The 24,479-nt window shown below is 51.8% G+C and overlaps 1 protein-coding gene across 1 annotated transcript in view; it reads right to left on the bottom strand.

Moving 5' to 3' along the window:
• Positions 1-447: 447 nt before the first annotated feature.
• The window catches only part of NECTIN1 (nectin cell adhesion molecule 1), a 66,394-nt gene continuing 42,362 nt past the window's right edge, over positions 448-24,479 (bottom strand). Inside the window, exons 2-6 of the mRNA XM_051638656.1 lie at positions 20,846-21,196; positions 19,843-20,145; positions 18,937-19,054; positions 15,306-15,457; positions 448-6,554 (exon numbers count right to left, since the gene is read on the bottom strand). Of these exons, the coding sequence (XP_051494616.1) occupies positions 6,010-6,554; positions 15,306-15,457; positions 18,937-19,054; positions 19,843-20,145; positions 20,846-21,196 (1,469 nt within the window). The 3' untranslated portion in view covers positions 448-6,009. The remainder of the gene's footprint in view (positions 6,555-15,305; positions 15,458-18,936; positions 19,055-19,842; positions 20,146-20,845; positions 21,197-24,479) is intronic.

The raw sequence follows: 24,479 nt of genomic DNA, 5'->3' as shown, positions 1-24,479 counted from the left end.
CTTCACTTTGGAGACCTCTCTCACCCTTTGCTTTCAGCCTTCATCTGCAAGCAAACAACCAGCACAAAATGCAGCACCTCATGGGGGAAGCAGGTGCCTCTTGTCACCCTCCTCAGGCTGCAGAGCGACGCGGTCCCAGATGCACCAAAAATCATACCCAAAAAAAGGGAGCATGGACCTTCTTTTTTTTTAAAATTCTTTATTTATAAAAAAGTACATTTTATTATTATTTTTTTTTTCCACAGCTGAGCCACTATTGGTTTGTTTTTGTTTGTTTTTTTTGTTGTTTTTTTTTATACAAGTAAAAGGAAGGGTGATGCAACACCCTGCCCACACAAATCAGAACCATGAAAATGCCCCCCCCCCCCCCCTTGGACCCCAAACAAATGATTACAAAGGATGGAAAACAAAACCAAACCAAAAATAAACAAAAATCATGAAAGTCCATTACATTATTATTATTATTTTTATTTTTTCTTTTTGTACAAAAGCACTGACAACAGGTTTTTTAAAAAAACAAACAACAAAACAAGAAACAAAACAGTGGGGTTGGGGTTGTTTGTCTGTCTGCAGTCTTTATTCCACAATGATAAGTACAGCAAGAGGAAGAAGAAAAAAATGAGACTAAATCACTGGAGTTAAGGAATCACTTTTTTAAAAAAAAAGAAAGAAAAAAAGAAAGGCAAAAGAGAAGAAAAAACAGATCCTCAATGAGAGTCCCTCCACCAGAGCCAGTGTGTGCTAGGAGAGGATCTGAGTCTACTTGCTTGTTATTTTTACCCTCAAGTACAGGACATTTGGGAAGTCACCTGGTCCAAAGTACAAACTCTCCCTGAGGTGGGACCCCAGGTCTTTGCACCCTCCCCTGCCCCAAGGCTTCCCCTGCCTCTCTCAAGGAGTTGTCAGCAAATTGCACCAAATCTGAAGGGGAGGGAAAGCAAGGGGGGGAGCTGCAGGCTTGGGGAGGGGAAAGTGCTGTCAGAAGCCCTGCAGATTAAAAAAAAAAGAGCCAAAACTTAAGTGGTTGTGAATGTGGGAAGCTTACAGTGACTTTGAACCTGCTGGCAAAAGGCTCCAACCTGCTTCTCCTCTCAGAACAAAATGGGTCCCATTTCCACAACACCAAAGGGAAGGGGCTCCAGGAAAGCTGGGGAGGGGCTTGGGACAAGGGCAGGGAGGGAGAGGACAAGGGGGGATGGATGAAAACTGGAAGAGAGAGATTGAGGTGAGACATGAGGAGGGAATTCTGGAGTGTGAGGGTGGGGAGACCCTGGCCCAGGTTGCCCAGGGAAGCTGTGGCTGCCCCATCCCTGGCAGTGTTGAAGGGCAGGTTGGATGGGGCTCTGAGCAACCCCTTCTAATTGCATTCCCTTCCCTAATTGCTTGAAGACCAATCTTTAGAACCTTTCTCTCTCTCTCACCCTCAGTGGTTTCTGCTGAACAGTTGTTGTGTTTCTTTTTTGACTCAACACCAGGAAAATGGCTCCCTATGTCCCTTATGTCTTTGCAACCAATTTGGTGCTACCACTTCAGTTCGTTTGATTTGTTTTATTTATTATTTTTTTTTAACTAAGAATTCTTCAGGGTTTACTTATTCTTTTTCCCCAGGCCAAATGAAAATGATTTAACAACAGGGATAGGGAAAAAAAAATATAAAAATCTGGTAATTAAATAAGGGAAAATAACATCACTTGGGTGAACTGCAATGAATAATCCTAGAGATAAGCCCCAGCAGGAGAACAGCTGGGGTGTCTTTGTGCATAAACTACAGGCTCCTTTTGGGTTGTGACACAGATGTGTCTGCTTCAGTAGAGCTCCCTGAACACACACAGGGAAGGACTGGGGGCTCAGCCCAAATTTGCCTGCATTTTCTTTGCTGTGATGATGGTGAGACCCTGAGTGATGCACCACGGGGCTCAGAGCCACGACCCTCTCACCTGCCTGCTCAGCTTTCCACCCATCTTCATCCTGAGGCACCACAAGCTTGGCCTCAAATTGCTATCCAGGATGAAGGCTTGGGAAGGGCAAAGCACCACCTTGAGATGTCTTTTCCTTGGCAAGAACCCAGAGAAGGGATCTGGGCAACGATCCCTTCAAATGGAGGTACAGCAACTGGCTGTGCCCTCCCAGGCACTTTGCCCACACCCAGTCCAGGCACTTCCAAGCTGTCTGTAATTATTGGGACACACCAGCTCAGGTCCCAGCTTTCCTGGAGAGCAGCAGCTCCCTAGCACCTTGGTGGAGAGGCAGCTAACACTGTGGTGGGAACTGAGAGAGGATGGGGACATGTTCCACCTACCCCAGGGGAAGTGCTGGGGGTCCCCAGCCCACCCTGTGCTGCTGGCTGTGAAGCAGGGCCAACAAACAGCTGCCACCTCCCAGCTGGAGGCTTCTGCTTGCTCTTTGCAGGGTCCCACGGGGATGTTCTACACCTCCTTAGCAGCTCTGATGGAAGGGGGTGGAGAAGCAGGGGATTTGTCACTTGAGGCAGCCCGAGGGTCCCTCGGGGAGGTGGTCCAGCCTGTGGGCTCCTGTGTGCACTGTCACACCTGAGTTCCCACTTAAAACTGGCAGCTTGACTCCAGCCTGCCAGAACCTGCCCCACTGAGGCACAAAGGGACAAGTGACACTGTCCCCAGAGGAAGGAACAGATTGCCCCCCTGTCTCCTCTGGTAGCCCGGGTAGCAGGGAACCCCTGGGGCCACCAGGCAGACTGTCCCTCCAGAGTGAGCACTGCATAGGTCTCCAGCACCTTCCCTCCCCTGCAGCACTTCCCAGGAAGCAGGATGCACATGGACTTCAGTTGGGCATCTCCCCTTGCATATACGAGGAGAGAAAGGTACCACCTGCTTCCTGATGCTGGTGGAAAACCTGATCTTACCACCTTCAAGGGCCCCCTCAGAGCAACTGAACCCAGAGCAGGGAGTGATGCTACTACTGGATCCAAATGGCTCTTGATGAAACATCAATCTCATTTTTTTCCCCTACACACTTCTTTTTTTCTGCTACCTTGCTTGGCATTACTGGCTAATCCTTTGGCTAATGACCACCCTAAGAGCCTCTTGGCCAATTAGCTGACCTTGCAAGGGACAGCAAGAAGCAGATCACTGCACAGAGGTGGCATTTCCCTACAGCTGTGGGAATAATTGCACCAACAACATGATGCTGAAGGGCTCGAGGAATGAATTGCTGAACCTTGAACTTGCAGGCTACCTACTCACTGCCGTCTAAGGATCTTCTCCTCCAGCCTTACCAGGGTTCTGGATGAAAAATAATCATTTGGTTCCTCTTCTGAACCACACCAGTGAGCAGCATGTATCTCTGCTGGGGCAAAGTTGCAGGGGAGGGAACGTGCCACTGACTTCCACTCTGTTCTTGGTCATGGACCACCCAGAGTTTGGGGCTGGAGATGTTGTGACAACTCTTTTTTAGAGCCCAGTTGTGAAATTCAGATCTAAAAGATGATTTGGTTGAGAGACAGACTTTGCTGAGAATTATCCCTGCCCCACAGACTGTGCAGGCTCCAAAATGCCCCACGTTCCACCAAGTATCTGTGGCTCAGGTTCAGTGCTCAGCAAGGCTGCCCTGTCCTGATCCAGATCCCAGGGAAAGCCACGCTTGGGGGACTTAAAGCCCTGTGAATCCTGTTATCCCAAGGCACTGGAGAATCCCCTCTGCAGGTTTACAACAATAATCAGCCCCTACAAGCAATCAGAGATACGGAGAGATGTCAGAGGTTTCATTCCTTTTATTGGGGGTGCTTGGCTGCTGGCTGCTCCTGGTGGCAGCGGAGGGACATGGGAAGGTTTAGCTGGATTTTTTAAGGTTCAGCCCGAGGGTCCTGAGGGAATCTCTGTCTGCCTTGCTTCAAGTGGACATAAAGCAGCTTTCCCGTGGCATTTGGCTGTTCTGCCAGAAGCCAGGAAGCAGGGAGGGCTGGCAGGAACAGCAGGAAGATTACAGGGGAACAATCGGGTTTCCCACTCCCCTACACCACTGAGGGGAAGCTACAAACTGTGGATGGCTCAGGCTGAGCTTCACGTTGCCTGGACCCAAAACCCACCCACCAAAAAGCATCAAAGGCTGCCTGGATCAGAGATCTGACCTTGACTCATCTGTGTGGGTCTGACTTGCCACCCTCCTCCCTTTTGTGGCAGGATAACCACTGGATGTGATGGAACAAAACCCAGCGGGCAAGGCAGGAGGAGAATGAGTCCTGCTATTTTTAGATGTGCACGATAATACAGCTCAGAAAACTGGGGGATTCTTTACAAGGAAAAGATTTATTTATACATCAAATTAAAAAAAAAAAAGAAAAGAAAAAAAAAAAACCACACAAACCCACCCCAACCCACAGAAGGAAAAATAAGCCCCAATCCAGTGAATCTAATTTGGTGTCAGAGAGAGGGCTCTGGAGCCTGGGATCCCATTTATCCACAGAGCAGAGACAGCAGCAATCCCAGCCCCCCCCTCACACGCTCCAGGGAAGGAGGATGGGATCAGTTCCCCAGGCTCACTCCCTCCTGCCCTGCCCACCAAACCTTTGCTTCGAAAGAGGGATGTGACATTGAGAAAGAGGCCACCAGTGCAGCCTGAGCAAGACACCTAAAGGCTGGGGGCTGAGGGTGTTGGTAGGAGGGTTAGAGAGAAGCACCCCTGTGCTCTGATCCCCCCTCCAAAATCAAAGAAGAAGAAGAAGAAGAAGAAAAAAGAAGTGTAAACACATGACAATTAAGTCTTAGTGGTATCATAAAACGTAGGGGCCCGATCCTGTGCTGAAGCCCTCAAAGAGAATAGGTGAGTGGGCCTGGGAGATGTGCCCTCTGCACACCGGAGCTGGAGGCAGGGAGTTTTGTGGGAGAAGAGAAGGGAAATCAGTGGGTCCCCTTCCCCAGGGAGGGACAGCAACATGTGCACCACCAGAGTCAGCTGCTCCCTGCCTGGCACCAGCAACAAGAACAACCACACCAAAAAAAAACCAAAAAACAAAAAGTCAGCAATAAATACTCCTTTTCTTTCTTTTTATAAGAACACTCAAACAAAGGCAGAAATTGAAAAGCCAGGAAATAATAAATGGTAGGAGGAAAATGGCAGCTCTGCTATCAGCCCGAGCACCTGGGGTTTGTTCTAGGGCCTTTTCTCCCTCCTCTTCTCATTTTCCTTTCATTGAGTCATTAAAACCTGGGAGTGCATCTCCCCAGGCGTGCAGGGGGCAAGAGGAATGTTACCCAGACCCCTCTGGAAAGAAAGGGAATAGGAAAAAAACCCATGAAATCTGTTCACCTGATCGTGGCACCAATGTTTCCATTGCCACCAGCTTTCCTGGCCTCTGTCTTTCTACGGACAGCTCACTTGACCCCCTCCCAGGGTGAAAAAGAAAAACACAACCAACACAACAAAGACAACATACAAACAAAATTCCAGTGTTTCGGGGGTGCTGAAGGAGGAGGAGGAACCTCGGGGTGGGTAGGGGCTGAAGGGGGCACTCTGAGACATGAAGACACAAACAGAGTGTAATATACAGGCTGGGCAACAAGTCGTTAAAGCAAATAGTAACACCTAAGCCACCGACCAATACGAACACCACAGAAGGGGACAAAAGTCATCAAGAGAAACCAACAGAACAAAACAAAAAAAGCATAAACCAAAACCGGAGAAAATAATTACCCGACCTCCCGCCTCCCACACACCTCCCCGCCCCCCCTCCAAAGAAAAAGGTCATAATTAAAAAAAAAAAAAAACCAAACCAACAAAACAGATCTGTAAGCAAAGCTGCCCTCCTCCCTCCTTCCCTCCCCAGCCAGCTCTTCAGGCTGGTGCTGGAAGCGTCCAAAGTCTGTGCTGAGCACCCAGGGCTGGTCAGGGTGTGCGGGGCAGGGGGGGACCGTGCGTGCAGGGTGGGCTCTGCTCGGCAGGGATGCAGGGGAAAAGGGGGGAGGGGGGTGTCTGTGTGTGTCTGCGTGTGTGTCTGTCTGTGTGTCTGTGTGTGCAGCAGCGGGGGGTGCCGAGCTAGACGTACCACTCCTTTTTGGAAATAAAAGATCCGTCGTTCTGCGAGACCATGTTCTCGGCGATGTCGAGCTGCTCGGGGTCGTACTGGAAGCCGAGTGTCCTCTCGTCGTAGGGTTGGGGATGGGCCTCCCCTTCGTCGACCGTGAAGTAAGGCCTCTTGGCGTCCTCCTCATACTTGTTGGGGCCTCCCAGCTTGCGTTCGCCTCCCCCATCCTCATCCTCATCCTCGTAGGTGCTGCCGCCCAACGGGCCCGGCTTCTTCTCGTCGTCCGAGTCGTCGGGGTACTGGAGGTTTTGGGCCATGGGCGGGTGGTGGTGCTGCGGGATGCCGGCCTTGCTGTAGCCGTTGCCGTAGACGTGCTTCTTGGTGCTGTAGTCACCCTTGAAGGTGTGACGCCGGCGCCGGAGTACCACAAAAAGCACCACGGCCACCACCAGGACCAGCGAGACGCCGCCCACTATGCCCCCGATCACCGGGGTGGGGATGTTCGGCTGCACCATGGATTTGCGATCATCGATTGGAGACGGGGTGTAGGGAAATTCTGGGTAGGAAAAGACAGATGGAAGGGGGAACAGTGTCAAACCATGCGGAAACGCGCCCTCCCCTCCATGCTTTCATTGACATGTTCTGGGGTTGGTTCCGGGGTGGGGGGGTGTGGGGGGTGAGGGGGTGGGAAGATGAGGGTAAGGAACAAGGAAGGGGAAAAACTAGGGGAGGGGGAGAAGGGTGCGTCCTGAGGGGGGTCAGCTCTGCCTCAGCAAGGGGAAGGCAGCGTGCTGTGCTGTGCCAAGCCTCATGCAGGAGCTGGAAGCAAGAGTTTCCTTTCCCTCCCTACTCCACCTGGTTCCTCCAGACGTGCTCAGATCCCACAAGCCCAGTGCCTTCAGTCCAGACGCTTTCCGGCTGACATTCCAGGTCCACGTTACCAGAGCACCAAGGTGCTCCTGCCAAGGAGGAGCGAGACCCAAAACCCCATCCACCGGTGGGCACTGAGCTGCTGTGGCTGCTCCCAGAGGTGCCACACTAGACCAGCTGGCTTTGCATCCCCTTCCTCGGCATCCCAGCACAGCCTGACCCCAACCAGCCCAGGCTGGGCCAGAAGGCAGGGACACACCTCATGATCTTGCTTCCCACCCACCCCACAAGTGATCTGCAGCTCCTGACCCCACTTGCTGACCCAGCTGTGCTCAGCAGCTCGGGGACACACACCTCCCACTGTTTCTTCTTCTGCTCTGTCCTGGTTTAAGCCAGGATGAAGCAAATTTTCCTTTCACTGGTGTCAAATGGTGACATGCTCTTACTGTGTCCAGCAGAGTGCCACTGCTCGTGCTAATCTGGTTCCTACAGGTACTCAGATGTATTTTTTAAAAAAGAATAACAAATAACTCAGAAAAAGAAAAGAGATGAGGAAGAAACTCTCTTTTCTTCAATGCAGTTCAACACCTCCACTTCGGAAAACAGGTTTGATCTGGACTTAAACCAACCTTCCTAGCACTCCCTGGGCACAGTTACAGCTCCTGGCCAAACTCAGCTTTCACACGCTGCCTGTTGAGCATCCATGTCCACGAGACATGAAGCACCATGTGGCTGTCTCAGTCCTTTACCTGCTTCTGAATTTAGGCAGCAGGAGGCTAGTTAATGCCCCCTCGGCAGCCTTGCCCTTGCACACCATGTTCAGCCCCCTCACGCTGCTTTTTGCACCCCCAAGGCCTTGTCTGCCAGCCCTGCTCACAGCTGTCAGGCTTTATTGCTACTCTGGGGTCTCCTGGCCCTCACTTTTTACCCTGGCAGCCCAGGAGAGGCACAGATCCACTAGCAACCTCAGCACGCCCTTCCAGAAAAGCAACCAGGATGGGGCGATGGGTCAGGAGGGGCTGAAAGGCAGTAAATTCCAAAGGGATACGAGGCAGAGCCTGCTCCCTGCACCCTCTTTGTGTGCCTGTGGGACAGCCTGCTGCTGGCAGCACATTCCTGAATTCAGGAAACACTGCCCAAGCAGGAGCTGGGCAGGGAGAGGGCTTCCCTGCAGCACAGCTTAGCCCAGCCACTAAGGAAGAGGAGAGAAAAGCCTTTCCCCTGGGCAGAGGTAGTTCCTGAAACAGCTGCAGATTTTGGACAAGGGTACTGAATTCAAGCAACTGTTGGCCTGATCCTTGGGACATAAACGTTTTGCTTTGTGCCTGAGAGCTGCTTCATTCCTGCCTTTCCTGGAGACAGCATCCCCAGCTACAGCATCTTGGTTTCTGCAGTGCTGACTTGCATTGAGCAAAGCCTCACCAGCCTGAAACCACACACAGAGCAGCACATGGGGCTCGAGGGGCTGGGGGGGACAGGCAGATGGAGGGGCTCCCTGCTGCAGCCAGAATGAAGAGCAAGAATGCTGTGCCGGCAGAAGCCAGCATCCCTTTCCAAAAGGCAGCCTTCAGAGCAGGAGCAAGGGCATGTATTTCAGCATGGGGAAGCTGGCGTTGGGTCCTGGGAAACCAAAACCACAAGCTGCATCAACAGAAGGCTTGTCATAGCCAGCTGGTTAATGCAAAAACCTCTCTGCAGGGAAAGCAAGAAAAGTCACGTCCACCCCCCCCCCGGTAGTCCTGGCTGCTGAGGGCTGAGCTTCAACTGCACAAGAGTCCACACAGATCTTTTCTACTCCTGCCCATGCCACCTCCCCAGGCCTCCTCCTTGCCACCACAGGCTCTGCAACCCCGTGGTGCTGGTGCCCAAAAACTCTACACAAAGCAGGGGTCAACCTGGAGCTTAAGTGGGTGCAGGGAAAGCCCAGCAAGCTGGCTCAGACCCCAGAGGCTCTATCTTTCCCTTTGCCCCACCCCACAGCTCCAACCTGAAGGATTTCTACCTTGCTTTAGCCCACAGCAAGGCTGACTTTGTGCATGGGACTGTGGGACCCAAAATCCCACCCTGAGAAGACCCAGACACGGTGACCATGCTGGGCAGAGGGTCCTTACTGATTCCTCTGCCTCCCAGCTCTGGAAAACAGATCTGAAGGGGGGGAAACTGGTGCACACAAATTCAAAAGGAGCTTGGCTCACTTTTCTATTAAAAGCCTCATTACCAGCCCTGCTTGGCCACATGAAGAGAAAGAGGGAATGTTTTTTTCTACCTTTCTTCTTCGTATTTATTTTTTCCTGCCCTTCGTGCTGCCCACCCCTGGGGCAGCTCTTGCCTGCCTGCCCACCCCCCCTGCCCCTGTGGACAAGAGGACTGTCAGAGCACTGCGCTGGATTTCACACGTTTATCAGGGAAAGGAACTCTTTTCCTGCCCAGATCCCATCCCCGTCCTCCTTGCAGTGGCCCACTTCCCATGCCAGAGAAAACAAAACCCAACTGTGGGGAGAGAGGGGAGGGGAAAGATGGGAAGATCGCAAGCCAGCAGCCGAAACCATCCCCTCCCTCCCCACATCGCTCCTTCCCCACCCTCCCTCCTCCGCCCTCCCCCGGAGCCTGGAAAAGCCAGTGGTTGTGGGGATGGGGAAGGTTGAGCTTTGGGTGGGGAGGAGGACAGGGACAAAGAAGTGTCCCAGAGCAGGGGGACAGGGAGGGCAGCCGGCTGTCCCTGCCGCTGGATGGCGGCACAGACCGCCGCTGGCTCCGGAGCCCCTCCTCGGGTTCAATCAACCTGGTTGTGGAATTAATTTTGCCCTGGTTGAGTCCGCACGCGTCCCTTGCCAGCCCCACACAGGGGGATGGACCCTCCCCCCCCCCAGCCCACCGAGGTTTGTGTCCGGGGTGTGGAAGAGAACAGAGCTGCGGGCTGGGGAGGGGGGGGGAGAGAGGGGAAAGTGTGGGAAAGGGATCACCCCCCCCCCTTTTGGTGTCCGAGGGGTGCACGGAATTTCTGGGAAGCGGTGCCATGCCTGAGCGTGCTGGGGGCCTCCTGTGCAAAATCCATTAGGAAGAGCCTGGAGAGACTTAAAGCCACTGTGAAAAGCAGGCTGGAGCAACAGGAGACAGCGGAGTGGAAGGAGGGGGAACAAGCCAGGCTTTAATGCCAGCATAAAAAAGCCTCCCTCCCTTCTGCTACCCCCCCACCCCCCTCCAAGCCCTCATAAAAAGAGGGAGTGCTGTATGAATAGGAATTACAGCAGCAACACTATCTGCCCAGCTCTGCCAGCTGTTGCATTCAGCCCAGCTTCCTGTCCCTGTGCCAGGAGCTGGACCTCTGGGGCAGCAGCTGGGAGAGCAGGGAGATGGGGAGACACCCTGGGACACCCTGGGCTTCACTCAGGCATCCAGCTGAGCCCACAGGTTCTCTTTGAACACCCTCCCAATGCAAGGCTGAGGGCTCGAGCATCTCCCTGCCCCAGCTCCCTGCAGCACCCAAGGGCACAGCAGAGCTGCCTTCCCCACACGAGAGTGGCTTCGAGAAGACACGTTTTTAAAATGACTTGTTTCTTTTAATAGGTGGTCTCCTATAAAAAAAAACACCTATGCAAATCATCCTGCCTGTCCATCAGCCCCTTTTCTCGTGCTTTTTGAACTTGCTGGCTGATTTCAGCGGTGTCTGACAGAAGAAGGTGCCAAACTCATCCCTATTGTAGAGCTGTTGGAGAGAGGTGGAGTGGTATCCCTGCCAGAGGTGGGAGCTGAACCTCATTAGACATCAGAGAACCCACAGGGACAAGAGGTTGCTCCCAAGGGCAGGAAGGGCCCAGATCAGAAAAAAAAAAAGCATATTTTTAGACATCAAGTAACTCTTCTATGATATGTAGATCCACGGGAAACCAGCTTTCAAAAGGCTCATCTTACTGCTTAGATATTTTAAAAAGATACCACTTCATGGGGAAACATTTTTTCTTGATGTACCATTTCCATCCTTTTCCCTTCAATCATAAGAACTCAGGAAAAACCCAGCACCAGGCCAGATTCTCACTGTAGCCATGGGCATTGAGGAAAATGTCAGACTCCATGAGGAATCACCTTTTGGTCACATGTAAGGCCAAGCTGCTCCTTGCATGAAGGAAGAAGACCCTGGATTTCCTTCTCCCTTGCAAAATCAAACGCCTGCTGCAACAAGGAGCAGGAGGGGCTTGGCTGGCTCTAGCAGGAACCTTAGCCCATGGGCTCGTGGAGCTTCCCAGTTCCCAGATGGCCTCAGCAAACAGAGTGGTAATCCTGTGGGTTGTTTTACACGGCAGATTGCTGATGGTGAACTTTCATTGCCAGTACAGTCCACGCCAAATTAGCCCAGGACTTTGACCCACCGCGTTACAGGCGTGTACAGAAGTGAAGATAGGGAGATACCTCTGGACCTGCCTCAGCCTGCCAGGGCTGCCATCTGAGAAGCAGCACTGCTAGGCTTTTTTTTCCTTCACAACAGCCCTGCCACCTCTGGCTGCCCGTCTCCATCTTCAAGGGATCCTGCCTTTCCTCTCCTCACCAGGGATTTCTGCCCTCCTCGTGCAGTGCAGGGGAGAGAGGAGGCCGTGGGGGTGGAAGAACCTCTGGCAGCACATACAGAAGTTGAGCAGCTGCCACTGGCATTTCAGAGTGTGACAGCTTTTAGGCCAGATGCCAAACATGTCTTAGGTTTTAATCTCCCTGTTGGGTCACCTATTGCTTGTCAATCAAGTGCTGCTCCCGCAGGGGCCATTGGCACAGATGCCACCAGACAGGATGCAGCAGACACTCCTGCCCGCCATCCGGAAGATTAGCACCAGACAGAAACCCCCCCCCCAGGCTTGCTCCTCTTTAGCCCCCAGCCATGTGTCCTCCCACCTAAAAAAGCAACCACTGGCTCTGGCTGGTGCAGCCTGGCACAGCCCTGGCTGGTGGCTCTGGGTGCACCTGCTGTGCCCTTGGGATTTCACATGTCCCACAAAGGGCTTGCTCTTTCTTGCAGTGACCTTGCTGGGAGGAGATCACTGCTGGTGTGTAAATAACTCCCTGCTGAAAGCCAAGCAAACAGGGGGGCCGTCAGCCCCTGCCAACCTTTCCTCCCTCTCCCCCCCCAGGGCCTGTCACACATCCAAGGCCAGGGCTGCAAAGCTGCCTGCCCAGGGCTGGCACAGCCCATGGCAGGGAACAGCACAGAGCTCCCTGTCCTCACAGCCCACCCCTGGGACACCTGAACATCGTGTCCTGCCTCCTGGAAATCCAAGGGGTGCAGAGGTTGGGCTAAACCAAGCCAGTAACCAGGGGAACCTGCAGTATCCTGGAGGAAAAGACCCTCTCCTGGGCTTGGGAACCAGGCAGGAGCCCTGCAGCAGAGAGGCTGGCAGCAGGCACTGCCTCAGCACAGGCTCTGCTACCCCAGCTCTGCTTCTCCTTTGGGTGTGATGTTTGCCTGGTGCTTGAAGGAACATCTTTCTCCTTGTGCTTCCTCTGGCCGAAGCCAGTGCACAAGTGCATGACAGCCCCTCCACGGACACACATGGATGTCTCTGTACACACATGGATGTCTCTGTACACACACAAATGTCTCTGTACACAGCCCAGGGCAGGTATATGCACTGCTGCACACAGGCCCATACAGCCAAGCACATAAATACAGGCATATTCACACATGCCAAGGCACTGATGCTCTCACGTCCTGTGTGCAGGACTGGGAGGCCCGTTTGTGTGCCAGGATGTGGTTGGGGGTCACACACATCAGCACCTCTCTGTGCAGGGCCACCACACACGTGTGCAGGCACACATGCAGGCCCAGACAATCTATAACCACAGCCTTTTATTATGTCACCCAACTGCCTGTAATAAATAGTTACATGTCACACTACATGGCTTGGCTGCGACTGACAAAGGTCCTGCAAGGCAGGAGAAGCTATTACAGGAATAGATTGCGGGAATAAAATATTAAATTTCCACTTATCAATCTCTTCAATGCACTATAATTCTAATAGAAACATCCAGCCTTCTCCCCCTGAACAAATCACCTTCCCCATGAGGGGGCTGAACTCTTCCTCCCTGGGGCTGGGAGGAAGGATGCTGGGTGGCAGGAGGGGGAAGGTCTGTACTGGGGGAGGCAGGAGGAGGAAAGACCCTGCAGGGTTTTCTCTGCATCAGCCTTCTGGTTGTTTTTTCCCCATTCCCCAGGGCTGGCTGCTTACTAGATTGAACTCCATTTATTGCAGGCAGCTCTTGAAAGAGGTTTCGTGGCCCACTGACAATCCCTAAATTGCCTGCAAGACCCAAACAAATGTACCTGTAATAGCTGAGCAAGGATGGCTGAGCCCTCCCCAGCACTGGCCTAGTCAGTCTCTCAGGAGAGCTGGATAAACATGTTCACAACCTAACAATTATTAAAAGCATTTTATTTTTTAATGTAGTGGAGCCCTGGCCTAATGGGTTGGCTGCTCATCCGTCCTAGTGGGGCAGCTGCTGGTGTGCCCCTCCTTCCCTCTCCTTTAACCTCAACCCCATGATCTGGATCTTTGGGAATAAATTGATCTTACAGGCAGGCAGACATCAACCCAAAGTCATTCCCTAAAAATCCTGCCAGTCCCTGCTTCCCTTGCCAGCACTGTGCTGAGTGTGAGAACGATGCTCCACGAGTCCCCTGAGAACCTCTCTGGCAGGGAGACATTTACCAAAGGGGGAACCCACAGAGCCTAGAGGAGCCTGTGCCTGTGAGTGGGTGCAGCCCACCTGGGCTGTGCTGCTGTTGTGGTGCTAAGACAGCAGCAGGGAACACTTGGAGAGGGCTGGATCTGGTGTTGGGGAACATGTCCTGACAGAGCAAGAGGCACTGGGTGGTCGGATAGACAGAGCAACAGCATGAAATGGACGTACAGGTTATGAAAGGGTGGAAACTGTGACATGGTGAAGAGAGCCAGTTCCTCTCTTAAGTCTCCTGCTACATCTGTCCCACCTCCTTCCCTTCAACTGGAGACTGAGCTTGGAGGATTTTTCCCTCCTGTCAGTTTCAAATGTGACCCAAGGTGTGTGGGATGGTTCCAGTGCCTTTCACTGGCAAATGAAAAATCCCCCCAGAGAAAAGCACAGGCCAGGAATAACTCAGTGGGCACGGATCCAGGACAGGAGGTGTGAATTAAAGGCCTGCTACAGTGATAAAGATCATAAATAAATACTTGATAATTAGCATCTAATTAGCACATCTCATCCATTGACCTCCAAGCGCTTGGATAGAGGAAGATGAGCCTGGTTTCCCCGTGTTAGAGATGAGGGGAACTGAGGTGCTGAGGGTGCCACACAAGTGTTACTGCTCATTTCAGGAGGTCAGCTGCCCAGGCCACGTCTTTATGCTTGCTCAGCACTTACCAGGGTAGAGAGCAGGAGGAGGGGGCTGGAGCCTGGCCCCTCTGAGAACACGGAGCTCCTTGCAGTGTGGCCTCCTCCAGCTCACTGCAACACCCCTCAGACTCACAGCTGCTGGTCCCTGCCTGTCATCAACCCCCTGATAAAACAAGTCACTCCTTTTACCCCAAAGGAAGGGGGTAAACTTCCCTTCCTTGCTCTCAAAGCACCAACAGCCACTTTTTTCCCTTTGGTGGTGCCTTGCAATATCACTTTGTCTCCCTGCAATCAGGCTTTTGACATATGTTATTTCTTCTGTTTAACCTACTTCTTGACATCGCCTTCTCTCCTTGACACCACCTAAGAGACGTTTCCACATGTCTTCTCCTCGCTTCTGTGGCTGCGCTGATTTGCAAGTCATCAGATTCCTTCTGTCCCATCTGATGTCCCACAGGATCACTCCCAATCACCTGCATCCTGTGATGTGACTCCTTTCTGGAGCCCAGACAAAGCTACCCAAGTGCTCCCAGCTCCTCAGTAACCTGTGGCAGCCAGGTGAGCAACACAGACCAACATGGCATTGGAAGGAGCACAAATGGAAACCCAGGAGAATTGTCTAACATCAGAAACACCAAACACCATCCTGAGCAAATGACTCATCCATCTCATGCTTTACTGCCTCAGTGGCAGTCTACATCCTCATCCCACTCTTCCTTCCACCCTCTGACACATACTTCCCTGACATGTCTTTGCTTTTAACATGTTCAATGATCTCTCTGAATCAAAAGCAGAAGACGAGGGGGGAACAAACTGAATATATCTTGACATAAGAAAGGAAAAGACAGCAAGAGGAAAGGAGAACAAATCCAAGCCAAACCAGTGCAAAAACAGTGCAAAGCAAAGAACTTCACAAAGCTCCCTTTGTATCATCAAACTCCCCACCTCTAGAAGAAGACACTGGTGATTAAGTCAGACATTAAGGAGATGTAATTGACTGGTAGTTGTCCACTGCTCACACTCTCCTCTCCCCACCTGCTCCTCCTCTTTGTCTTTCAAAGCACACCAAGCGTTTTCCTACCTGTGACATTGACTTCCACCAAGCCTGACCGGGTTCCAATAGCATTGGAGGCCTCACAGATGTAGGTGCCAGCCACGCTGTAGGAGACAGGCCCCTTGAAGTAGATGGTGTTGTTCTGGATTTCCACGCTCCCTGGCAGGGTCCCGTTTGGCCTAGAGGAAACAAAAAGCATGGTTGGCCCCAGAGATGATACTCAGTAGGGTCAAGCAGCACTGCAGAGGTGACACTGACATGCTGGTTCTGCCCATGCCCTTGGGTAGGTCCAGGATCCAGTGGTGCTGGCTGGAAAATACCCACTCATGTAGTCAGCCTTGAAACCAAACCCTCAGACAGCAGCATTACAGGAAAGAGTCATCCCCAGGGTAAATCCACTGCACAATGAGAATTGGGGTCTTGACATGGATTGTGGGTTGTTTCTTTTTCCTTCTCTGTGATTACCAGGGAGATGGGGCATATTTGGGTCTGGAGCAGCCTCTTGGATTTGGCTGATGGGATGTGAAGCACTTTCAGCCTGTGTTGTCCCCTATCCAAAACCCAAACTTAGAGCCTTGAAGCAGTTAATTTTCCAGCACAATCTCCCAGTAGGTATAAACTTGGGCTAAGGTGCCAAGGTCACTCTTTTGTTTCAGGTGGCTCGCCTCTAGCAGGCTCATCTTCAGAGTCTTCTCCACCTCTGACTCTCCATTTGATGGAAACCACAGGAATGGGACACCAACCTAACCTTGCTTTACTCCAATTTCCTGCCCATGGAACTCTCCTGGGCAGCTGATCAGCCAGTGTTAATTGCAACTGAAGCTGGAGGAAAGCTGTGCTGATGTGGAGCCCTGCCAGCTACGACCTGCCCGTGTCAGAACAGTCAGAGAAGTGTGAAACTCCAATAATTCAAAACCAAGTCTAGAGACACACAGAATAAATGAATAAAGGCAGATAATTTTTATTTTTTTTAAAAAAAAACCACCCTGTGTCTCAGGAAAAGACACACATGGCCTGGTTCTTCTTAATTACCGAAGCAAAGTAAAGTAATTACTTCTCTTAGGCAATTAAAAAATATTCAAGTAATTCTTTCCCCTCTTCCCAACAAACAATGTGCACATATTGTCAGCAATTTGTAAGAAACAAAAGGGAATAATGGGGGTATAATTAGGTTTGTAAAGAAGTGCCTAAATGCACAGGCACGTTTTGTGTAGCTACATATACACACGGGCACATCTACACAGCAAATATATGGGTCTTTCCCACCTACATCAAGGCAGTGATTCCAGAGCTGATGGAGGAATGGAATAGTCTAATGATGGTCTCTGCCTCTGGGTGAATTAGGGCCCTGAATCTACAAAGCCAAGGGCTCATCTGTAAACTGTGGGATGCTAAAGGAGGCTGTTTCTTCCTCTTAACAGCTCCCTTGACTGTTGCTCATCACCATCCAAAGAAGAGGAGAGGAAAGCATGGCTGGTTTTTACATTCCAGGCAGGAGCATAACATCATCAGCACTAATTGTTTCCTGACTCCCAGGAAGGTGAAGCAGCATGTGGATAAACCAAAGATGCTGCTGGTTATTTCTCTGCCTGCCCAGTTTAATGTTACTGAAGTGGCACTGTGGGAAGGAAGAGGATGGCTATGGATCTTCTTCCCATTCCTTACCTCCCTACACACTCTCACACTGCATGTCTAGGTGGCTGCCTGCAGTGCAGTTATTTATCAAGCTTCCATCCCAGCTGCTTGGTCTGGCTCTTCCTCACAGAGCCCCACTCTCCCCTGGGGCTGGGGACAGCCAGGGGGCAACTTTGTGTCCCAACTTTTTCCTCCTTCTCCCTTTTTGCCTCTGTTTCCTCCAGTCTCACTTGCTTTCTCTCACCCCACTTTCCTCTTCTTCCACCTCCATTCTCCTCACCTTCAGCTGCTCTCCAGTTTTCCTTTCCACCCTCTCTCAGGTCAATAATCCTGTAATCAGTCCCAACTGCCCAGCCAAGTGTAGAAGAAGAGAGAGGCTGGGGAATCAGGCTGAAGCACTATCAGGCTTAGAAACTTGTACTCTTTAATTCCATGCTTTCTCTCTCAATTTTTCTCCCCACAGTTCCCTCTCAAAGCAAAGTATTGATGCTCCCAGCCTCTCAGCTGTAAGCCAAGAAACCCTTGCTGACTACAGACTGACAAATGGACACACACACACAGCTTACAGAGAATCTATAGGAAAACAACTCTTTCCAGTGTTAAAAAAAAACCCCATAACATAAAAACCCATCAATCACATCAGCACACGGGGACCAGCCTCAAAGATGTGCTGTTCCCAAGAACTGGGAACACCAGTGCAGAGCCTGATGCCCCCAGAGTTCAGCAAGAGCTCAACCCCCAGCTCTGCCCAGGACCAACAGCAGAACAAAGGGATGAAATGTCTTGCCCAAAAGCAGAGAGAAAAACCTGCCTCCTGTCCCCAGCTGCATCTCACAGGGCTTGTTTCAGCTCAGTTTGACAACCTGCTACGCAGAGATAGCTTAAACTGGCATCTCCTCTGCCTCGGGTGCCACACGGGGCATCCTAGTCTATAAGACATTCCTGGCAAGCTTGTGAGGAACCCAGAGTGCCCCTTGGAGTTTAAGTCAACCTGGCAGAATCAACAGAGGGAGGGAGCTGGGATGAGAACTAGAAGAAAAGGAAAGAAAAACAATCCTCTTCAGACTTTGCCTGAGAACAGTTTGATCTGGGAAGTGAAACGAGAGGGAATATGCAAAGCCATTTTGAGAGCTGCTTTCCTGATGGCAAATGGCAACTGAAGAGAAGAAAGGATCCATTTGATCTTTCTTTTTTTAAAGCTACATGAGTGCTTATACAAAAGAAAGAGAGGGAGTGAGTGCCACTTTGGGCTGCAACAATTCCCACCTGACTCCCCAGACACCCCTCAGCACACTTTTCAGTCCTTTTAGTGTGTTCTGCCAAAAGATGAAGACCTGGAGGACAAGGAACTCCTTCTGTTTAATGTGAATACCATGGGGATGAGTACTCCAAAGGGGAGTTCCTGCCTACAGAGAATTCCAGGGAAAGGTTTTTTCCACACACAGATGAATTTTGTGCTCTTTGTTCCCGTTTAGGGAAGGGAAACCCTGGGTTCTTTTCCAGCTCTGCTACTGGCTGTGGGAGCCCAACTAAGCCAGCTGGGGCCACAGGCCACATGAAACTTCCGATAAACCCATCCACTCCAAACAAGTCCATTGCCCATGGTGCTTCAAACACTGCCCTGCCTGCCTCAGAAAGCAGGGCAAGGAGTCTTCTTGTGGACCTGACAAGCTGAGGATGGCCAGCACAGGAGAGGATGAGCCAGGAAGGACAAGGCTGAAGAAAACAGCTTCCCTGCTTTGCATATAAATCAGTTCCCATCTCTGTGGAGTGCAGGTCTCTTGGCAGAGCTGTGCCAGGGAAGCAGGACCAGCTCTGACCATCCTGCAGAAGCACAGCTCCAGCTGGACAAGTGTCCAACTCTCCCCTCACATGCCCAGGTTTTACCCTGGGGTGGCATCAGTGACAGCAATAGGACTGGGCTCTAACTGACCAGAGGGCGACTGAAGTTTCTACAGAGACTCCTTGGCCCTGTTTGAAGACCATTTTTGCTGCTGGGAGCAGAACCATTGTAGGCACTTACAGTTTCCATTCGTAGGTGTGAGCTGGGGGGTTGGCATCAGATTTGCATATCAGCTTCACATCCTTCCTGTTGAGAAACCAGTTGCCATCAAAGCCCTCGATGGTGACTTCTGGCTCATCTGCAGGGGGGATGAAAAAGATAGAAAAGCAGGATAGAAAAGGAGAGGAAAGAGTTATGGAAAAGGAAGGGGGAGAAAATGAGATGGGAAACGATGAGGGGAGAGGGATGGGAGAGCAGGAGAGATTGCAAGGTGGTGGGAGAAGGAATGTGAGAGAGGGTGAATGAAGGAGAGAAGGGGAGGAACAAAGGGATGAGGCAGAGAGAAAGAAGGTGTGAAAAAGAGAAAGCATATGATTATTTCAAGTTGTCACTCTCTAGAAAAACAGAGCAGCCCCGCACTTCAGCCCCTCCACGTGACCAATATCTCCCCTTCAGAAAAACCCTCTTTTGCCAGACTTTACCACCCAGGGACATACAAGAAAGCTGTGCAGGGACATTTACTAGGGTATATAGAGAGAGGACAAGGGGTAATGGATTAAAACTGGAAGAGGAGAGACTTAGATCTAGTGGGAGGTGTCCCTGCCCATGCAGGGGATTGGATCTAGAGGATCTGTAAGGTCCCTTCCAACCCAAAACCTTCCACTGTTCATGATTCTATTAGTTAGACATGAGGAGGAAATTCTGGAGTGTGAGGGTGGGGAGACCCTGGCCCAGGTTGCCCAGGGAAGCTGTGGCTGCCCCATCCCTGGCAGTGTTGAAGGGCAGGTTGGATGGGGCTTGGAGCAGCCTGGGCTGGTGGGAGGTGTCCCTGCCCATGCAGGGGGTTGGATCTGGATGATCTGTAAGGTCCCTTCCAACCCAACCCGGGGTCTGACCATGCAGCAGTGCCCTGCAGGGCTCACTCACACTGCACGTTGAGGGTCATGCTCTCAGTGAACCGGTCCAGCTGGTAGTTGACCACACACATGAGCTGCTGCCTGTGGGCCTCCCTGCTGGGCACCAGCCGGTACCGGCTGATCACCGTGACGGTGCCGTTGCTGTTCCGGATCTCCTGGAACTCTGCTTCTCCTTTGAGCTTGGTGTCCCAAGTGACAGTGCTGGGTGGTTTCCCATTAGAAGAGGTGCAGGTAGCCACCAAGATCTTTTCTGTCCTGCCAGACTTAGCAATGAGTGGCCGCTTCGTGCCCTCCATCCAGTTTGTGGGCTTGGCTGCAAGGAATTGCAGAAGGGAGGAGGAGGGGAAGAAAAGGGTAAAAAAGGATGGTTAGAAAAACAATTATACCCTCTCTACTCCAACCCAAGAGACATCTAGCACCACTGAGCCTGTGACAGACCGTGTGGAGAATCCAGAGCTGCTGCAAATTGCAAGCAACCTGCTCTGGGGAAAGGACGGTGGAGATGTCCTAGAGGCACAGACACAGGATGGAAAGTCAGTCCTTTCCTGCCACAGGTTTTCAGCCCTATGTTAGAATGAGAAACTGAAATTGGAGCCAATGAATCATGTAGACCTTGGGTGAGGTCTATTCACTGACAGCTCTAAGCTCCATGGACAAGCTCTGCTTGTGCTTAGGAGCTCTTTTTGGCCTTTTCTCTCTGTTCACTTGACAGCCACCAGCCCATTCAATGTCACTGCTCCCTTAGGGAACAACAGGCCACTGTTATTGTACCTGCATTAAAAGACAGTGGAACTGAGACCTGGAAAGAGGAAGAGTTATTCCTGAGGTAGCTCAGTGAACCACCTACCCTGGGATCCCTGCTCTTCACCTCTGTACTATCAACTTGAAAGGTAAAATTTACACCCAAGGTTCACCTTTGCCCTGAGATCCCAGGACACGAGCCACAATTTCCTCCAGGTCTGTTTAACTGGGAGGGGGGATGGCTCACACACAATGCTTGCCCAGTATCTTACCCAGCACGGTGAGGTTCAGCTGACTCTCCCGGTTGCCGGTTGGGAAGGTGGCAAATTCACAGATATAAACTCCCTCATCCTCCAGCTCCAGCCGGGAGAGCTGAATGGTGCCATCTTTGAAGGAAGGGTTCCGGAATGTCACCCGTTCTTTGTAGGGAGAGAGGATGGAGACCCCCATGGCAGGGTTGTAGATGGCCACATTCTGCTTGGAGCCGTTGGTGGCCTTTTGCCAGGTGACCTGTGTGATCTTCACATTGGGGAGCGGGTTGGTGAAGCTGCAGTGCAGGACCACGTCTGTCCCGATAAACCCCGAGACTGTGTCATTGACTAAGACAGTCTGAGCTTGCAGCCCTGGAATAAAATGGGGAGACATGAAATAGGCACGTGTTGCTCGGACAGAGGGAGGGAGACAAAGAATGGTCCTTGGACATCAGGCCCAGGAGCTTTTTTAATTCCATTCTTGGCATGGCTGATAGATGAACAAGGGGTGGCTACAGACACTCAGCACCTCCTGCAACTACCTGCATCCACCTGCAGCTTCATTCCTGTTCATAAACACCTTCCTTCCCACAACTGATGTTCACCCAGCCCTAATGCTTTGGGCTCATGATCACCAAAAGGCACCAGGCTGGATCAATAACTCCTTTGGTGCTCAACTCTGGATAACACTACATCAGTTATGCAGAGCACACGGATCTGGAGGCACAGGTATTTATCAGCATCACATATTGTAACGTATGCTAACACACACTCAGACATCCTTGGAATCCCATTGGAAATGCATCACTAATTAAATGAGCTGCAAATACTCAGCCCTGGTTTCATACTAGCAATAGTTCCCATATAAAAATAGCTTTACAGCAGTGCCCATACACCTTGCACAATCCACCTGCATGATCTAGGTTGTTTCTGTGGCCTTTTTTTCAACCCCAAAAGTGGCTGCATTTAGAAACCTTCCATCTTGATTCTGTGGAGTAAAGATGAAAGGTGCTTGGGAAAGGTGGTGGCTGCTGTTCATGACTGCTGTTCTGCCTCAGCTGATTCCTCCCCTGACGGCTGCAGAAAAATGTCTCCCACCAGACTGACCCTGAAATTCATCTTTGGCTGCCACTGTGTCTTTCCCTAATCTGTCTATTTAGAGATAATGCTCTGGTAATTATACAGCCAGTATTTATATGATAAATACAATACAAGAGCAAGGTGGTGAGAACAAGAAAAGCCAGTTTTGCTCACTGCTTCTGGCAGAATCTGAAATTGGATGTATTCTGGGAGGCTGAGAGTAAAGGAAAGAAAGGGATGATAAAAAAAAAGATGTACAAAGAGTGAGCAACATGAAAGGGTAATGAAAGAGAGGCTGGGGAAAGAAAAAAAATGCATAGCAAGAGAAGCACAGCATCTTCCTACTGAGGGGACAGGGTGTTTCTGAAATGTCACCCCTCCCCACTTCTTCCAGGGGATAATTGGGCTCCCAGTGCAAGGACAACATTAGCTCCTCAGTCTTGGCCCCCACAGCCCTTTGGCAGATGTAACTTCTGTAACTTCTACAGATGAACATGAGCAAGAGCTCTCTCCTCCCTGCAGCCCCACACACCCCGTGCAGCCGCAGACCAGCCTCCTCGCCCACCAGCACTGCCTTCACCCTTCTCTCCTCACACCCATCTTGCCCCTTCACTCCGTGCCTGCCATGCTCAGCCCCCATCTCAGTCCCCACGTGTCATCTAAGGCTCTTCTTTCTCCCCTTCTCCTTCCCTCCACGCCAAGCCTGTGACCCTGAGGACAAGCCTCAACAATCCAGCCTGGCCATCAGACGCCAGCCGCTGACCACAGTCAGCAGCAATTAAGCCCGAAACTCGGTCTCTAGAGCTTTGTGTGAACTTGCCCCCTTCCCTGAGTCAGCCCCACACCCCAGCACTGTGGCTGGCAGCTGAGGAATGTTCTCCAGTCCTTCTTACAGCCACAGCAAAGCACGGCTGCCCTCATGTGCCTGCGTGTACTGAGCCATCCAGTCCTCAGGGGCTGCGGGCTGAGCTGGCAGGGCTGCACGTTCCTCCTGCCCAGGGTAGCCATGCCATGTTTGCCATGCATGTCCCTCCAGAAACCAGAGGGAAGGGGTGTTCCTGCTCCAGTAAAGGCACATTGGACCACGTTTCTCCATCCCAACCAGAGAGAAGGGATGCTCCTGCTCCAGTAAAGGCGCACAGGACCATGTTTCTCCATTCCAACTGGAGTACTGGCCTGCCAGAGAAGGATGCCCAGGCAGTGAGACACAGTGAAACACTTCCCTGGCACCAGACTCTGCCCAGTGGGACCCCGTGGCCCACAACAGCCTTCCTAATGAAACGAGGGCACTGGGTGCAGAGCAGGGCTGGCTTTAGATAGCACAATGCTGGGATTTCAGGAAAGAACAGGTGGATGGAGAGGGGGGGAGATGTCTCCAATATATGCTGGTCCTACTACCCCGGAGGTGAGAGGGCCTCTTGCTGAATTGCCCACACCTGCAGAGGTGTGCAACAGCTTTGCCAAGCAGTCTGGCTCTGAAATCTTCAGAGCCTGAGACAGCATGTGGGAGCTTGCTGGGGAGCACAAGGAATCACGTAGCCAAAGCCCTGGGAACAACCTGCCACCCGTCTCCCGGCTGCCGGAGGTGCGCTCAGCACTCCCTCTTCCTCCCAAGGCTGGAGGAGAAGGGATTCATCAGCACCCCTCCCCACCTCTTTCATGAAGGGCTCATGCCCCCCAGCAGAGCCTGCCCGGGGCTGGGGCGATGGCACAACTGGCTCTGCTCCCACACAAGCTCCCTGACCCCCCACAGGTCCCTGCGGTTCCCTTTGAACCCGCCTTCCCACATCCCAATGGAACAGGCCCTGTTTGCCAGAGCAATGGGGAGTCGTGGCCCAGCACCTCCTGGCAGTGCCAGAAAAGCCAGAGATGAGACAAACTCTGGAGAGGAGGGGAAGGGAAGCCCATGGCTTCTCCTCAAAATCACCCTCAGAGCTGGGAGGGCAGCCCGGTCTCTCCCCAGCTGGGTCTGCAGAGAAGGTGGCAGGAAGGAGGCACTGCCCAAGGATGGGCAGCTGAGACATGTCTCCTCAATTCTTCACTGTGAGGGGGGTGAGACCCTGGCCCAGGCTGCCCAGGGAAGCTGTGGCTGCCCCATCCCTGGCAGTGTTGAAGGGCAGGTTGGATGGGGCTTGGAGCAACCTGGGCTGGTGGGAGGTGTCCCTGCCCATGCAGGGGGTTGGATCTAGATGATCTTTAAGCTCCCTTCCAACCCAAACCAGTCTGTGATTCTATGGTTCTATGATATAATCAGTCAACCTGGCAGAGAATGTGGTGTAAGTCATGAAAGGGAGATGAATCCAATCCCTCACTCCATCATTACTGTGCCCTTTCTTTACTCCATGATTTATCTGCAAATGAATGAATGACCCTATTAAAAAGCAAGTGATTTTTCTTCACCTTGAGTGGTAGTAACAATTCCCAGTTCTAGTCTCCCCCTTCTACCATACCCTTGCCATGGGATTCTTGCTTCAGTGCAGACTGACTGTAGTTGGACACAAACTGGAGAAAAAACAAGACTTTGCTGCTGAAGGACCTGACTCTGAGCCAGACCCCAGAACGGTCCTGCAGAACT

This window comes from Apus apus, chromosome 22, assembly GCF_020740795.1.
Source record: "Apus apus isolate bApuApu2 chromosome 22, bApuApu2.pri.cur, whole genome shotgun sequence".
Lineage (NCBI taxonomy): Eukaryota > Metazoa > Chordata > Aves > Apodiformes > Apodidae > Apus > Apus apus.
The sequence above is the reverse complement of the archived record's forward strand: the minus strand, read 5'-3'. Positions and strand labels throughout refer to the sequence as shown.